Raw genomic sequence first — 16756 nt, forward strand, 5'->3', positions numbered from 1 at the left:
CTGTGCCCAGTTTAGGGCACAACTTCTCTGTAGATACAGGCTAGAGAACACAGAAAAAAGCACCTGGGAAGATGACCACCTTGTACACATGGTGAGGAGGAAAGGCTGATGGGAGCCTGAGGAACTGCATGGGTCTGGGGATGTGTAAAAGGTAATATCCTAGTAGTAGGTTAAGACCCCTTTTCTGTTCTCTAATGGAACAGTCATAGGAGAAAATCATTGAAAAGGGTAGGAGATCTCTCTAACAGTGTGGGGAAAGCACTGAAAGGTCACTTGGGGAATTTCTGTGCTTGAAGGGCTTGAAAGGACTCAAAAAGCCTGTTCCTCCTGGAGAGCAGGTAGAGCTGATCCTGCCAGGTGGGTAAGGAATAAGGTGACTCTTAGTTCCAAGGCTGCTGTTTCTTTGGAAACTGTTGAATTTTTCTCTGGCATGGGATCCTTCTCTCTGTCTGGACATGGTGTGTTTATGGTCTTTTGGAGAGAAGACTGCAACCATGCTGCACTTCTGTGGAGTGTTCTGTCAGAGCAAACACACCCCAATCCTGGCTGCTAGAAAGCTGTTGCACACTGCCCTTATGGGCAGGAGTTGCAGGTAGAGCTGCAGCAGCATGCTGGCAGCCAGAATGGTTCCTGGCATGCTGGTCTCTGGACAGTCCACGTCCTTTGGAGCAGCTCAGAGGCTTCTACCTCTGTGGCTGCTCCATCATGGCTCACTGTGAGGTGTGTGATAGCAGCTCACCACCAAGCACAGCCATTCAAGACCTGATGTTTTCCTGGGATTTTTATTCTAGCAACCCCACAGAGACTGAAGGAGCTCATCCATGTCCTCTTTTCACACACATAGGACTGGTTTCAAGGTTTTCTCCTCTTTCTTGGCCTGCCCTTTCTCCCAGACTGATTAGCTGGCAGGATGCTTTGAAAACTATCAAGAAATGCCTTGACATCAAGAGCAATCTGATGGCAGAGGTGGGTTCAGCCTGTCCTCTTCTGGAGGACCATACTCCATGGTGATGCTGTTGAGCATTTGTAGCTCCAAGGATTAAAGTTGAGGAGAACTGCAGGTCTCTTCAGACACAATTTTCATGTATCAGGGCCTGTGTTTTCACCCAGCCTTTTATGCCTGTGGAGCCCTTGATTAAATAATTCATCTTCTGGAGCAGCAGGGAGTTTGGACCTAAGAGTGTGTGTCAGGCTGGAGGTTTTCCCACTTCCCAGACTGTCTGCTCCTGTGGCTGATCACTTTGGTGGAAATATCATCTTCCCTGTTTGAAATTTTTCTGTTTTCTCCATGCAGGCAGTGTTTTTGTCCTCTCCCTCTGCCAGCAAGTGCTCTCTTCTGATAACTCAGAAGAAGCTTTTGCCTCCTGACACCTGTACATCAGCCCTCTGTCACAAGCTTACAGGGAGCTGTCTCTCTGTGACAGGATTTCAGTTGACTTTGCAGAGTATTTCTTTGGGCTTGGTTGCAGCCTGTGAGACTGCCTGGTTGGTGTGGCTGATCATTTCACCACCACGTTAATGGGCAGTCATGGTGGGTTGAACATTTCACCCCCCCCCCCAACACTAAATTTGCCAGACCAGCTCAGCTGGAAGCAAATGAAAGCTGTGTTTACAAGCATAGCCTAAAGCTACCACAGCAGTCCACTCTTGATGACAGCTGGCTCAGCATGAGAGCATGTTGGCTTAAACAACGTCTGTAGCAGATGCTGGGGACCCTGGTGTTACCATTACTTAGTTGAGTATAGAATAACCAATCTGCTGTGGGGCTGCATGGAGTGGTACTGGCAGCCTTTGCATTGAGATGTGGCATCAGCTGCTCCCCTGCTCCTCCACTGTATGCTGGGAATGGTGTAGGGCATTGCTGCTGCTGTGCCCGAGGTGAGCACCCAGCATCCCTCCTGGAGAACTGCAGGGCTCAGTGCTGCCCAGGCAGCCAGAGCACCCATGCCCAGGACCATGCAACTGCAGCAGCTGGGGCTTCCACTCGGGTCTGTGGCTGGGGCTTGCACCCAGGTCTGCATCTGCAAACCCAGACTGGAGGTTCAGGTGTTAGGGAGCTCTCACCTGCTCCCCGGCCAATGTGTCGCTCTCTGGCCTGTCTCTCTAGTGGTGGCTGCAGGCTCATCCACCCATCCTGGCAGAGCTCCATGCCACATGGTACTCAGGAATGCTGTGGCAACCTCCCCTGACCAGGAGCCCCAGGGCAAACTGGGCAAGTGGGACCTCACTGGGCAGAAGATGCAAGACTGATATGTGATGGCCCAGCTAGTGTGTCCCCCACCTCCCTCCCTTTGTGGGCTGGTCCAGGCTGCACACAGAAGTCCTTGAGCTCTCCTCCACCATGCCTGCTCCAGCTGGAGTTACAGAGTCCTGTAGAGAACATGGACTTGGTATCTTCTGCTTCTGGCAGGCAGGGGCTGACTTCTCCCTGGCTCCAGTGCCTGGCCAAGTTCACATGCTCTTCCCAAAGCTGGAGGCTCTGCTCCACCAGGTATGTGGTCTGGGAAGTAGAAGTGGTGGTGCCAAACACAAGGGCTTGATCTGTGTGTACTGGGGAGCTACAGGAACTGGTTGTGTAAGCCCTCACTGTCCCTTGTCTGATGAAGGTGTGGGGTTTGGTGTCCCTTTCATGCATGCCTGTGAAAAGCCAGGCACAGAAGAGCCTGCTTTGAAGACCAGTCTGGGGGTCTCCCAAGTGCCATGGAGAAGAACTTGATGTCCTTTCTGTGTCTGCCTGCAGGACAGCTTACCTCTGCAGTGGCTGTCACAGCAGAGGATGTGGAGGGACATTTGAAAGCATTTAAAGACCTGTCCCTATCTCAGAACATGTGAGCAGAGCTGCTCTGGCAGGAGATGGAGAGGACAGTCTGGCAGTAAGAGGCACCAGTGCAGGGTTCTTGGTGCTGGGAGAGGGCAGTTGGACCTGCCTGGTGCTGATTGCTAATGGGAGAAGCTCCCTGGGGCCCCATCTCATGGGGATAAAAATCATGTCTCTCTACATTAGACATGTCTGGATGTGCCCAGATTTGGCTTGCACTCTGCACTACCTTGGCAGTGGTGTCCTGTGGGAGGTATTCCTCCCCATAGTGTCACACTGTCCCCCATGACACTGACTGTGCAAGGAGCAAGTGGTGTACCAGGTCACCAGGAGAACTTGGTGGGGCTCTGCCTGCTACAGGTCTGGTTTGGCTGGGAGAAGCACTCTGCAGGTAGGTGGCAACCTGAGCATGTCAGAAGACTCTTGTACCAGCAGAGCAGAGCAGTCTTGCAGTGCATGGGTCTGGGGTTAAAACCATCCCCTTGGACAGGCAGTGGAGAGGAACCAACATCTGGGTGGTCTCATGGGAGCCAGCTGCCCTTGAGCAGCATGCTGCTGGGTGCATGGGCGCTGCTCTGGACTCTGCACCAGGGCCTCAGTGGGGGTAGTCTCCTATGGCTGACACTACATCTGTTGTCCATTGTGGGGCCAACTAGATGGCAGGAGCCATGATGAGTGGATGTGTTTCTAAAGCATTGCCCAGCCCCTAGCTAGTGTTCTGATGTTGGTGCTAGCACACCAGGAGGAGTTGCTGCAGACAGTCTGTATACAGGCACACAGACAGCGTGGGCCCTGATCACACCCCTGAAGGTCTCCGCTCACACGTAGTAGGGAGGCAGGTCTCTCCACCTGGTACAGCAATGCCTTCAGTGCCCTAATCTGAGTCCTCTTGCAGTGTGTCATGCAAAGGGGCAGAACATAGATGGGGTAACCCTGAAACCTCTTGGGCTCCAGCATAGGTTGTCTGCACTGGGCAGATGGCCATGGACTTGTTCTGGAGAAGAAGGGGTGGCAAGTCTGTCCATTGTGACTGTGGCCATGTAGCCAGGCATCCTGGGCACTGCTGGCTGAGAGCAGTCCCTGTTTTCATTCATGAGGGCAGGCTCAGAGGGTGGCAGTGGCCCTGCACACAGCTCAGCCCGAGGGCTGCCTGCCCTGGTGTCCTGCTCACTGAGCTTCAGGCACAGAGTGGGGCCACTGCAGTGCTGTGACTGCTGTCTCCAGTGTCATAGTGACAGCAGGACAGGAAGTACGGCTGGCATCCCTAGTGCTAGTCCACAGCAGTGGACATGGTGGTAAGGCACAGCTATGGCCACCTTTACATAGCAGGTCTCACCATGGCTGGGCAGAAACCCTTCAAATGGAGTGGGAGGTGCACATTGAAACATGTCTATTAGCTGCCCAGTGCCAGCACAGGGGGGACTGAGCCACTTGATGAGGTGTCACAGTTCAGGGTGTCCCCAGCAGCAGTGCCTGACCCCCACAGAGGCTGGTGGGATTGCTGTGTGACATAAAGACAAAAAGCTTTTCTGATCTCAGACTTGCTGCTCAGGACCTGCCAAACAATGTTTGCATCTGTGTCCTGGAGCCCAAGCAGAGTGAGCTGCTGGTCCAGTCTGGGGTTACTGCCTGAACCAGTTGCTGTGACCCCAGGTATGCCAGCATCTTCAGGAGAGGAACAAAGCATGGAGGTGACTGGTTTCTGATGGGCCCCAAATGGCTGCCCTTATCCTGGAAGTGCTGCTGCTGCCCAGCCTACTGTGGTGGGACAGGAACCCTCTGTCCTGTCTCTGTTTCTGAAGCATTTGTGTGTACCTTGCCATGGCATCTATCCTCGGGTCCTGGGTTTGGCGGTCCCTGAGCACAGCAAACTGACAGGCTGTTAAGACTCTTACTGGGGGTGGGGGTGGGGAGGGAGGGGAAGTAATGGTTTCCTGCTGTACTGTGTCAATCTGCCATTTACTGTGGGTGTGCCCAGGTAAGTGTGCGCCCAGGCAGAGGCTGTCTGGAGCACCAGGTTCCTTGGAGGCTTCCTGGCTGCCTCTGCAGCACTGGGTTTATGCTGCCTGTCTGTGTGCCTTGCAGGCTCTGAAAAGGAAGCCGGACCTCTTCCTGTGTAGCAACCTGGATGTCAAAGCAGTGTTTCAGTGTGGTGAGTACCACAGGCGCTCCTGTGGAGAAGCCAGCCTGCTCCTGCTGTGGAGCTGGGTGCAGACCAGCCAGGAGCTGAGAACAACAGGGCTGCTTAGTGCAGTTTCTGGCTGCTGACCTGAGCAATTTCTGCCCACAGGTGTTCTTTCACTCAAGTTCCCTGAGGCCCCAACTGTCAAAGCATCCTGTGGCTTTTTTGTGAGTATTATGGCATCATGCAGCCCACTGAGAGCTGGGAGGGCAGGAGCTGGGCTGCAGGTTGGGTATGGGTGCTACAGTACGGAGCCTGCTCTGGCACTGAGTGGGTTGGGATGTGTTGCAGACAGAGCTGCTGCCCCGCTGTGGAGAGATTGCCCCGGTGGGACAGGTGGTGCACGAGAACGGAAAAGTGCTGCTACAGGCAGTGCTGGAGGTGAGAGACAATAGGCAGCTCTGGGCTCTGTTCCTGAGCAGCACCCCTGCAAAAGCAGGCAGAGAGCCCGGCAGTGTGGGTGGGTGCAGGTGGAGCAATGTCGAGGGCTCAGCAGGGTCAATCTGCTCTGGCAGGGTGTCGGTGGCCAGGCTTCCCGCAGCCTCATGGATCACTTCGCAGAAATCCTCTTTGCCTTGAACAAGCACTGCTTCAGCTACCTGAGCATTTGGATCAAGGAGGCCATGCAGCAGGATGGCTTCCCCTCAGCCCGCATCACCCCCGAGCAGAAGGAGAACTTCAGCCAGCAGATCCTCAGGTTCATGCACCCCTCCCTGTGGTGGCTGTGCAGTGGGAACGACATCCCTCCCCACATGGCTTGGCATGTTCCTCCTGCTTCATGTTTCTCCCCTCCCTCTGTCTTAGCAGAGAGCGTGTGAACAAGCGGCGAGTGAAGGAGATGGTGAAGGAGTTCACTCTGCTGTGCCGAGGGTTGCATGGCACAGAGTACACAGCAGACTACTGAGCACCTGCCCAGGACCGTGGACAATTGGCCCAGACCAGTTCTTCCCTGCAAGGAAGCCCCCCCGACCCCATCCTCCCTACCCTGCTGCAGTACGGCTCGTAGAATAACCCTCCACCTAGAATTAACCCGCTCAGGATGCTCCTCAGCTAGATTTGGTGGCCACATCTCGGTGTCAGCATCTTTGTTTCCCCCAGCATGCTCCCCCCTCACAGGGGACTGGAGTGCCGGCAGCAGGGAGGGGGGGAAGCCTGGGCAGAACTGCCCCAGCACAGGCTGCCCCACACCTGGGCTCCCAGCCCTTCCCTGGCACCTCCCGGTGGGGAGGCTGCCCCTGCGCCCGTGGCAGTGGCGGGCTGGGTGAGGGGACTCGCCCCCTGCTTGTTTGTACGTGTGTGGTTGGGAGGGGGGAGGCCCTGCACCTAATTATATTAAGAATATTTCTATGTTGTGGCTGTTGTTATCGCAGTGCCTGGACTTTGCCTGCTCTTTGCCTCTGCAGCAGAGCCCAATGGAGGAAGTTGAATCAATGGGGAGGCTTCAACACCTTCTGTCCCCTGCTGGCTGCAGGAGGGATGACAAAAACCAGCGGTGCGTTGCATCTCTGCCTCACACGAGGGAGACCAGACTCCATCCCTGCCAAACACAGGGTCCTGCCAAACACAGGGTCCTGCCAAACACAGGGTCCTCCCTGCAGCACAGGATGCATGTTCCCCACTCCTGTTCCTCAGAGCAGGTGAAGGGTTGCTCAGGCTCCAAGCCCTCACTTCTTCGCCTTAGTTTCCCAGGCTAGCCTGCAAACAGGCTTTCAAATTTGGGGGTCCCAATTAGGGCTTTCTGTTCTCTTGAGCTGGTTTTAGCTGACACAGGTTTGCCCTCCTCGAGTGGGCAGCATGACCAGTATCTTCACACTGGGACATCTGGTATTGTCCCTGTGCTCCTCAGACCATGTTTTATTCTACAAGCTGAGTCACTCATAAGTCCTTTTCAGTTCAGCTTTACTCAGCAGCAGTATCCCACACAAGGCTTGAAACCTGGTGATGTTGGTTTGTGCAAAGATGTGACCTTCTGTGTAGAGCCAAAGCTGCTCTGTATCTGGGAGCCTGGGTCAGGGTCAAGCACCTCTCTGGGCCCCACAGCTGGCAGTTCACCTGCCCAGGAACCCTAGGGTGCTGCAGGAATTCCTGAACACACATTAACTCCTCCTCCCCCACCCCAGTGCTACTGCTCCAAGGCAGCATCCACCAAAGTGGCAAGTCCAGACCCTCATGGGAATGACAGTGGCAAGCAACAGCTCGGTTCCACTATGGTCCTGCTCCTGGCTGGGTGCCACATCAGGGTTGCTTGCGCCCTTCATCCTCATAGGCAATAGCAATCCCACGTCGGCCCTGCACAGCCTTGGAGACAGGTGTCTGCCCCAGCTGCTGCTCCAGGCCCTGCCAGCTGCGGGACCCTAGAAAGGAGGCTGGGAAGAGAAGAAAGGGATTTGTTACTGGGAGCTGGAGAATGGCACTGCCCCTGCGGTGGGGCTCAGTCACACCATGAAACCAAATCACAAACCAGCAGGGCTGATCTCTGCAAGGGTCTGTGTCTGGTTCCTGCAGGCCAGGGTGGTGCTGGGGGGCAGTTGAGGGGCTGGTGGGTCACAGAAGCGGAGAGACCGCATCTCCCCCGTGATCAGTGAGACGTCTGGAACAGCATCCGCCACACAGAGAGGTGCTGGGAGCTCCACGTGAGCACAGGCACCTGCCAGGAAACAGTAACATTAACCTGGTGCTTGTGTTTGTGCTCTGGCTTCTGTAAAGCCACAGCAACCATGGCCTCCAGGCAGGAGGGGAGGGCAGGATGCACCCTGAAGGCAAGCTGGACAGCTGGTTTCTAGCTGTTACCTGGAAGCAGGTCTTGGAAGTCAGTGAGGTAGTTGCCTGTCCACTGACGGGCTGGGTTACAGGCCAGCTCTAGCTCATAGGGGGTCACAACAGGCCGGTAGAAGTCACTGGAATCCAGCAGGGAGTTCTGAGAACAAGCCACCAGGACAAAGATGTCCACCTCCAGGAAGTTGGCCAGCTTGGCAGGGTTCGGCTTCCCCACAGCTAGCGTGTAGCTGCGCTTGCCAGCCCAGCGCAGGAGCTCCCGGAGGTGCTGCAACACGGTGAGGTAGCCTGCCACACCGAGAGTGCCCACCAGGATGCCCACCACATGGGCATCCCGGGCCCGCTCCACGAGGTAGAGGCGTCGCATCAGGGCCCGGTTGACATTGAAGGTCTCACGGCGGCCGCAGCTGGTGGCAGGGTCAAAGGAGCTGAAGGGGCAGCAGTTCCAGGTCAACATGAAGCTGGTGAGGGCCAGGCCCTCAGCTCCCACATAGAACATAGCACAGTCCTGCAGCCCTCCTGGTACCTCCGCTGGGAACCGGCGGCCAAACTGCCGCACCTCCCCGGGCAGTGCAGGGCCAGCTGGCTCCCCACAAACCACCCTGGAGAACACGATATTTGGGTACTCAGGAGACAACTGCTGTTCCAGCTCACCTGAAGGGAGACAAAAGTGAGAATAAAACATGGCCACACACCTCTCCTATGAAGGTAGGACAGCAGATCAGGAGACAAGAGAGATCGGGAATCAAGGCTGGGGACTGCCTGTTTGCTGCTGCTTCTTCCCTGGCAGCTCTGCAGAACGCCGAGCACTGCCAGAGACGCCCCTCGCTGGCCCCCTCCTTGGTCCACAGCACTCACCCATCGCATGGTCATAGACCACATCACTCAGCACCACCACACGACTTTCTCTGTCTGGGTAGAGCTCTCTGAAGGCGTCTGCACAACACCTGATGTCCACGGGCTGCTTCCCGAAGATGTGCAGCACTGGGAGTTTTCTGCACGGGCTGAGGCAAGCCGGGCCATAGTGCAGCACGGCCTCGGCACCTGCGTGCTCGGCGGCCACTTCGTCCACACAACAGCTGTAGGGAGGGCGGACCCGGTGTCAGAAGGGCTACACGCCACGGAGCTCTTCCTCCTCCCTGGCACTGCTGGCCCGAGCCCGAGCAGCCCCGGCCCATGGCTCTGCCAGGCAGGGGACAAGCAGCTCCGTTCCTGTCAGTGGAGAAACCTCATGACAGCCCTCCACAGCCTCACGCCTACCTGCCGTACGTAGTATCTCCCAGGACGTACACCTCGGCTCCGGTGGCCGCTTCCATCCCGGTCGCCACTGCCACCGCGTCCGCCAGGAGCTCGTCAGGGAACTGGAGAGCAATCTGGAGCGAGACAGAGGTTGAGGCACAGGGCAGGGCAGCTGGCAGCCCCCCGGTCCCGCTCCGCTCTCGGCCCCATTCACCTTGCGGAACCCGCCCTCCCGCACGAAGGCAGCGGCCCGGCCCATCTCGTAGAAGCTGTCGAGGTCCCCGCGCGGCGGCGCCGCCGGGCCCAGCTCTCGCCGCAGCGCTGTCTCCCCGTCGCTGCTGAAGGCTGTTGCCATGGCGCCGCGGAGCCGGGAGTCAGGCCCGACACGCGGGGGCTCCTTACAACCGCTTCCGGGCCGGGCCTCAGAGATGACCAATGAGAACTCGGCACCACCACCCCCTTCCCAGAAGTTCCGCCCCTGATGGATCAGGGCCTATCGTGCTTCACGGCGAGAGGGAGAGGGGAAGGACAGCCAATGGAAAAAGGCGCCCTTCGCAGTGCATTATGGTCTATGTAGTTCTGCCTCTCCTGTCAGTCAGGGCAGCCAATAAGCGAGCGCGGCGGAGGTGGTAGCGTGAGGCTAGTTCCGCTCTGCCGCTGCGGTTCCGTTCACGTGCCCCGTGCGGGTCAGGTGACGCGTTCGCGCCCGCCCGGCCGGCCGGCTCTGCTTCGCTCTGTCCCGCGCCGCCGCCGCCATGACGGGGCTCGCGCTGCTGTACTCGGGGCTCGGCCTCGCCTTCTGGACCACGCTGCTGGGCGTCGGTCAGCGCCGGGGCGGCGGGAGCGGGGGGCGGGCTGGGGCAGGGGGGGCGGGGGGTCACCGCGCGGGGCTGTGGGGCTGGGGATCATGGGCACAGACAGGGCTGGGCTGAGGGTCAGAGGGAGCAGCGGGTCACAGTCTGGGCTGGGCCGGGGGTCTTGGCTCTGGGCGTGAAGAGAGACCGCGGTTCGGGCTTGTGTCCGTGCTGGCTGCTCCTTTGCCGGAGAGGGGCTGGGGGCGGTGTGTGTGTGCTGCTGTGGTGTGAAAAAGGAAGGTGGGGTGTCGGGGTGCGAAGCTGTCAGTCCTCTCCTGGCCGAGCTGCTCAGGAGGGCTGCCCTTTGGCCTGCCACGGCACCGAGACTACCGCTGTGGGCCTTCTCAACCTGAACATCACCCCCAGGGTGCTCTCAGCTGCTCCTCTGAGGGCCTGGACCCCCAGCAGCGCTGTGTGTCTCTTAACTGCTCTTGCATGTGCAGCTTGCAGCGCTCGCAGCCTGTCCAGATTTGCTTTTCTGTGCATGTGAGACCAGAAAAGTGGTGGTGCCAGTCAGGGGTCGTGTGTGGATTTGGCAGGTCAGGGGAGCTAGAAGGGGATGTCTGGCTTTTCAGGCTGTGACAGCAGATGCCTCTTGGGTGGAGCAGACTGCCCTTCTGCTTTGCCAGCCTGTGGCAGTGGCACAGGGCAGTGTTGGATGGTTTGCACGTCTCTATGGCTGTATTGCAGCTCGTGGCAGCCCAGGCTTCTGATGGTGATGGCATTTGGCTTAGATTGAGAATGGATTTAACGCCTTAGGGGCTGTGGGAAGATTTTGTGCTGGAGCTGATGTCTATTTCCTCTTTCAGTGCTGAGATCAAGAGCCAGGCAGAGACTGGGGAGATTTTGGCTCCTGCCTCAGTATTTGAGTGATGGGAGAACCTAGTCAGAGGTGAAGGGTGTCTCACTCCCTCGTGTTTCCAGGGGCTTGGTGAACCCTGTGTCTGGCCCAGGCCTTCTTTCCTGGACCCTCTGAATCACACAGCTTGCGCCAGCGCAGATGCACAGAGCAGGCTTGAGTCTGTTGGAAAATCTCAATGACCTGAGTCTGAATGCTCTTAGCTTCCCCTTCTGTGGTGCAATCTCTTATAAGGGAAGGTGTAAGCAGGAAATAGTCTTGCTCTGTGCAGTGTTTTGGTGGTGCCTTTTTGTGCTTTCACTCCTTGTCCTGGTCTCTGCTTTGGTGCTTCAGTCCTGTTGCCCAGCTGTTTCCTGTCCTGACTCTGGGAATGGGAGCCAGAGCTCAGAGGAAAGCGTCCTTCACTCTCCTTTATATGTCAATCCAAGGTTATGCCTGCTCTTGAAGATACAGAAGGATTCCTTAAGATCTGACCTGAGTTGGTTGTAGCTCTTCCTTTCCGCTCTTGGGAGAGTGGGGGCAGCTGAGGCTGGTTGGGTTCAGTTCCTGCTCTGCCAGCCAAGCAGCCAAGTCAAAACAGAAGCTGCAGACTGAACAGGCACAGCCATAGAGATCATCTTTGAAGGTTGCCAGGCATGTGGGCTGGGATGTGGCTTCCCTTTGCACTCCCTGGCTGTGGTGGCACTGTTCCTCATTTGTGTTTCACAGAAGCAGGGGAGGGGAGCGGCCCCATTCCGTGGGCAGGAGAAGGGATCAGCATTGCTACTTCCCATTTTGGGGACAGCATGCCTAGTAGTGCTTGTAGTTCTCTTGGTGCATGGGGTGCAGAGTCCCAAGCTGTGCATGGAGGGGCTCAGTACCCAGGAACAGTTGGGACATCCCTTCTCTGAGGCTGGCACGTCTCCCTGCGCTGCAGCACCGAGGCCCTCCAGTGGGATGAGTCATCTGGAAGGTTTTGCCTGTGGGCCAGAAAGGGCTCTTCTGACCTGGGCACAGGGTCCTGCTCCTGATTTGCTGCTGGACAAGTTGTTGGCTCCAGGCTGTGACTCCAGTGGGGAAGAGAGCAGTGGGATGCATGCAGTGACCTCTTTGGTGCTTTTAAGCATTTCAGAAGTCTCCAGTTTCTTCTCTCCTGGCCAGCACTTAGGGTTGGTGTCACAGAGCCACTGCTCCAGGCACCAGTGGCAGAGCTGCCCCTTCCTCCCTTTTATTTGGTGCAGAGCAGACAGTGCTATGCTGCCTGTGCTTATCTGTTCCTTAGAGATCAGGTCACTCTGCCTTCTCTAGCTGCATGGTGTGAGCCATGCAAAGAGTGAAGACTCTCTTCTGGTCTGCAATTATCTTTCTTGCTCATGAGCTCAAAGAGAGGCAGGGGCTTGGTGCAAGCAACTCTGCATCTGTTTTGGCTGCACTTGGACTGCTGGCTGTGACTCCTGGCTGCAGTTCTACACAGGAGAGGAGCACTCAAGAGTACAACAGGGCAAACTGTCCTTGGAATCCCCCATGGAAAGGAACAGCTTCTCTGAGCTTCTCAGGGCTGTGCCTTGGGTTTGGTGTCTCCTGTATAGATTGGAGTACAACTCTCTCTGGAAATGACTAACCCTGGGAGAAATGCTGAGGGCAGCAGCCATATCTTGAAAGTCCACAGCCTTGGAAAGAGGGTGCTGAGGGGCAACTTCTGGTGTTGATGGATTTCTGGGAAGCAGCACAGACTGTGATGGGATGGTGACTGAGTAGCATGTGATGGTCAGTTGGGGCACAGCCTCACTCTGCTTGCTTTCCCTGTGAGAGAGAATAGCTCACAGCCATGGCTCTTCAGTGGAGCTGAGCTGCTGGGTGATGCAATTGGAGACCTGGGGCACAGGTTTGAGGGTTGCCATTCAGCTCTGGTAGCCCATTGTAGCATGTAGGTGCTCAGGAGGGTCAGGGAACAGAATATGGGTGCAACAACCACCATGATCCTCTTGTAGGATCAGGTCTGGGAGTATTGCAGGTCTGGGCTGTCTCTGTCCTGTTCTGATGTGGAAGTGGTGGAGTCACTAGAGTAAGATTTTCATGGAAGGGACACCCTGCCCTGTAGCTCTGCATATCTGAGCCAGACTTCTCAGTAACCCTCCTGCATGCTGTGCCTGGGAGCCTCTGTCCCAGGGCTTCACAGGTAGGGGAGGAAATGGCAGAGCCAGGCTGGAAGCTGGTGCCTGTCTGAAGCTCCCATGTCACTCTTGCTTTCCAGGGATCTGCTACACGATATTTGACCTGGGCTTCCGCTTCGATGTGGCCTGGTGAGTTCCCTAGCAAAGCTATCATCCTCAGGACTGTGTGAGGAGGTGGCTGGGGTTGGCAGTGCCTGCAGGGAGCAGTGCTCACTTTTGAGCATTGGGCACTGGTCACTACATCACAGGGAAATAAGCTACAGTGAGCAGGGTCTCTGCTCCCCATGAGCAGGGTAGAAGCAGCCCTCATGTACATGTGGCTGACTCCATTTGGAATCCTGGTGCAGCCTTCCCACCCTTCCCACCTCAGGCTTCCCCTTCACAGTAAGAGTTTTTGGGAGGAAGATCTTGGTCCATGCAGGGGGTCCTGGGTTGCTCTAGCAGAGAGAGGCTCTTGTGTCCCACTATCAGTGCCCAACCCATCTTTGGGTCCCTGATCAAGTGGAAAGGTACCTGTTTGGGGGCTGTGTGCTGTGACTGGGGGGCTCAACCTGTCTGCTGACTCAGTGCACTTCTTCATCTCCAGGTTCCTGACAGAGACCTCACCCTTCATGTGGTGCAACCTGGGCATTGGCCTGGCCATCTCCCTATCTGTTGTAGGAGCTGCCTGGTGAGTGTGACTGGCTCTTCAGCAGCCTCCTGCTGTGCAGCCTCAGTAACTGTGTATACATTGCAGTTTCAATGCGGCAGGACAGGGGCAAAACAGTGTGTACATGAAGGTCACCACAGCACTGTGGCCAGACTGCTGGGCTTCTGGGGTGTCTGGACAGAACACCTCACAGGCTGCAATGGCCATGGAGAGGCAGGGATGTGCTTGGCTCTGTGGAGCCACACCCCAGAGCCCAGGCTGTACAGTGCTACCTCTTGTGCCCCAGCAGTTCTGCTGGGGTAGATGGTGGGACTTGGGACCACTTGTACCCTGGGGACAGACAGGCCAAGTCCAGTATCCTCTAGCTGCATGCCTGATTCTTTGCTCAGCTGGCAGATCCTGGCTTCTCTATTGAATCCTCCTGTGAGTGCCAGACCTTCCACCAACCACCCTTATCTACCACAGGGGGATCTACATCACGGGCTCAAGCATCATTGGTGGTGGAGTCAAAGCCCCTCGGATCAAAACCAAGAACTTGGTCAGGTAAGCACAGACTTGGGGTTAGTGCTTATGCTGTGCCTGACTGGAGCAGGTTTTAGCCTGGTGCAGAGGTTACTGTCCTGTCTCTAGCTGGGTGCTACTTGCATGCTGTTCCTTGCTGAGCTGCTGCTGCTGTTTGTTTTCAAAACAAAGAGCCCTAAAGGAGCTTTGAAGAGCGCTGTGTTATATCACACAGTGAATGAGCCCAGTGTGTCCAAAACAAATGCTGTGAGGTCACGCTTGTTCCTGCCCTGGGCAGGGCTCCCCTGGCCAGACTTTGCACAGCCCTTCCCTGAAGGAGCAGAGGGGGGCTGAAGGCTCTTTATGCCTGCTTCTCACAGGGCTGTCACAGCTTCCTTGAGTGGCACAGCATAACCATCACCCAGCCTTCGTGTTTGGCAGCTCCTCCTTGTTTGGGAGGAAAGCAGTGGGTACCCTGAACTGCCTTCCTACCCTTGGCAGCTGTGGGGCAGGATCAGAGGTGGCTGTGGAGGGGTCTGGCTGCTGACTGGCTGGGTGTGAAGTGATCATGGCTGCTCAGGCTGGGGTCGAGCCTGGGACACTGGTCAGACTGACAGAAACACTCTGCTCAGACTTTGCCTTTATTCCCCAGCATCATCTTCTGTGAGGCTGTGGCTATCTACGGTATCATCATGGCTATTGTCATCAGTAACATGGCTGAGGTATGGGAGGATCTGGGCTGTCATGCCAGCCCTGCTCCAGTTTTGGGGCCAGTGCGGGGATGGGCAGCTGGCCATGGGCCAGCGTTGTGAGTGGTGACCCTGTGAGGGCTTTGGATGCTTCTGGCTCTGAGAGCCCCTGGGCTGGTGGTCTGTGCAGTGGCCCATGTCCATGCTGAAAAGTGGGTTGGGGGAGGTGTCTCCAGGGATGTGGAGTGAGGAACCAGCTCTGGCCAAAATGTGGCACTCTGAAGCTATACTGGGGACAGGTACCTCTTCATGAGACCACGGATTTGCCACTGACCCAGGCCATGTGCTTTCCCTCAGCCCTTCACTGCAGTTACCCCAGAAGAAATTGGAGCCAGGAACTACCATGCAGGTAAGGAATGCTCAGTCCCTGGTGCTGTTGCTGTGAGCATTGCCACACCCTCACTGCCACCTTCTTACCAGCCCATAGCCTGCTGCAAGTGTCTGAAGGACATGTGACTCTTCTGCCAGAAAGTGCTTTTTCATTACCTTTTGAAGGGACTCCTACACCTAGCTGGGCTGTGCTGCTCAGCAGCAGCACTGTTCCTCCCTCAGGCAGCAGCAGGTTACTGTCACCTGCTGGCCTGATGCTGCAGGAGCTGTGGCACACCCTGGAGCAGTCGTGCTTCCCAAACAGGAGGACACTGCTGGTGCTTGGCAGTTCAAGGCCTTCTGTCACCTCAAGGCATAGGTGCTGCAGCACGCCCCAGGTGCAGGTAGAAGGGGGTTACACCCTGTTCTTGCAGTGTTCCTCTCTCACAGGTTTCTCCATGTTTGGGGCTGGCCTGACTGTGGGATTGTGCAATCTCTTCTGTGGCGTCTGCGTGGGCATCGTGGGCAGCGGGGCTGCCCTGGCTGATGCCCAGAATGCCAGTCTCTTTGTCAAGATTCTGATCGTGGAGATCTTCGGCAGTGCCATAGGGCTGTTTGGGGTCATCGTTGCTATCCTGCAGGTACCTGCCCCCTGGGGCTGCCAGGCTTACATGAGCACAAGGTGCCTGTCACCACAGGTGCTCTTCAGCTCCAGGTAGACACACCTGGGCTCTGACACAATCCTCTGCATTGGGATGGGGAAGCTGTTTGCAAAGTTTGGGGTGGCATGGCTCTCCCCACAGCCTACTGTGCCTACTTGCAGCAGTGTGAACTCTTAATGACCCTTCTGAGTAACTGTCACCAAGGGTGTTACCTTGGGTACACCTTGTTCCTATCAGTGGGGTTGATAAGCTGCATGCGGCTTATGAATGGTCCTGGGGTGCTTGGGTGGGACAGAGGTGCTGGGCTGGGGTTTGTGGAGCATGGCCTAACCTTTCTTCTTTCTTTCTAGACATCTAAAGTAAAAATGGGCAACTGAGCCCTGTCCCACCCAGCCTGTTCCAGCCTGCCCCAGGAGGTGCTGTATATACTTATTTAATGTTTCTGTCCTTGACTGAGGCGGGAGCTGCCTGGCAGTGAAGCGGGAGCCTGGCTGCGTAAAGCCCCAATCCCACTGACCTACAGGCCCCTTGGAAGAAAATTTCTTTGTGTGAATTTTGCCCTCAGTGGCCTGGCCCAGCCCCTGCAGCCCTGCTGCTGTGTGTCCCCGGTGTGTAGAATTGACCACCAGTGCAATTATGTGTCTGTGAAATAAATATGGTTCTTGTCCAAGGACGCGGCTCTTCCTCTGCCCTGCGCACACCAGGGAGGCTTGCAGAGACCGAGGGCTGACCCCTGCTCAGATATTCCCCTCTGTGCCCCTGGCAAAGTCCCTTTCCTGTGCCAGAAGCCTGCTGGTGTCCTCCCTCTGTGAGGTTAACCCTGCTGCCTGCTCAGCCTGCAAGAGGCCACCCTCTGAACTGTGGGAACAGAGATCTGCTTTGCTGCCCAGAGCAGGTAGGAGGCTGCAGGAACAGGTAACTGGCAGCTCTGTGCTGCCTCTGCCAGGCTCTTACCGTTGCTGGCTTGGTGCCTTACTAGGCATACTGGAGGCACAGGCACAAGCTG

The 16756-nt window shown here is 56.5% G+C and overlaps 3 protein-coding genes across 4 annotated transcripts in view; 2 read left to right on the forward strand and 1 right to left on the reverse strand.

Annotated features, from left to right (window-relative positions):
* Window positions 1-6068, forward strand: part of IPO13 (importin 13) — a 32117-nt gene extending 26049 nt beyond the window's left edge. The window contains exons 16-20 of one of the 2 annotated variants that reach the window (XM_068141559.1): window positions 4904-4970; window positions 5109-5167; window positions 5292-5381; window positions 5516-5697; window positions 5805-6068. In XM_068141559.1, the coding sequence (XP_067997660.1) occupies window positions 4904-4970; window positions 5109-5167; window positions 5292-5381; window positions 5516-5697; window positions 5805-5904 (498 nt within the window). In that variant the 3' untranslated portion in view covers window positions 5905-6068. The remainder of the gene's footprint in view (window positions 1-4903; window positions 4971-5108; window positions 5168-5291; window positions 5382-5515; window positions 5698-5804) is intronic. The other variant, XM_068141560.1, reaches the window with a different exon arrangement.
* An 814-nt stretch (window positions 6069-6882) lies between these two features.
* Window positions 6883-9407, reverse strand: DPH2 (diphthamide biosynthesis 2). The gene is made up of 6 exons (XM_068140523.1): window positions 9229-9407; window positions 9036-9148; window positions 8634-8854; window positions 7791-8429; window positions 7462-7647; window positions 6883-7366 (listed from the first exon to the last, which is right to left on the reverse strand). The coding sequence occupies exons 1-6, from the start codon at window positions 9367-9369 to the stop codon at window positions 7236-7238; spliced, it is 1431 nt and encodes a 476-aa protein (XP_067996624.1). The 5' UTR covers window positions 9370-9407; the 3' UTR covers window positions 6883-7235.
* A 279-nt stretch (window positions 9408-9686) lies between these two features.
* On the forward strand, window positions 9687-16420 carry ATP6V0B (ATPase H+ transporting V0 subunit b). Its single transcript, XM_068141561.1, has 8 exons — window positions 9687-9836; window positions 12961-13009; window positions 13467-13550; window positions 13995-14072; window positions 14683-14752; window positions 15077-15128; window positions 15539-15729; window positions 16101-16420. The coding sequence occupies exons 1-8, from the start codon at window positions 9770-9772 to the stop codon at window positions 16125-16127; spliced, it is 618 nt and encodes a 205-aa protein (XP_067997662.1). The 5' UTR covers window positions 9687-9769; the 3' UTR covers window positions 16128-16420.
* The last annotated feature ends 336 nt before the right edge of the window (window positions 16421-16756 follow it).

The sequence above is a fragment of the Melanerpes formicivorus genome, unplaced genomic scaffold (genome assembly GCF_026170545.1).
Source record: "Melanerpes formicivorus ecotype bairdi unplaced genomic scaffold, bMelFor1.0.p_v2 SCAF_7, whole genome shotgun sequence".
NCBI lineage: Eukaryota > Metazoa > Chordata > Aves > Piciformes > Picidae > Melanerpes > Melanerpes formicivorus.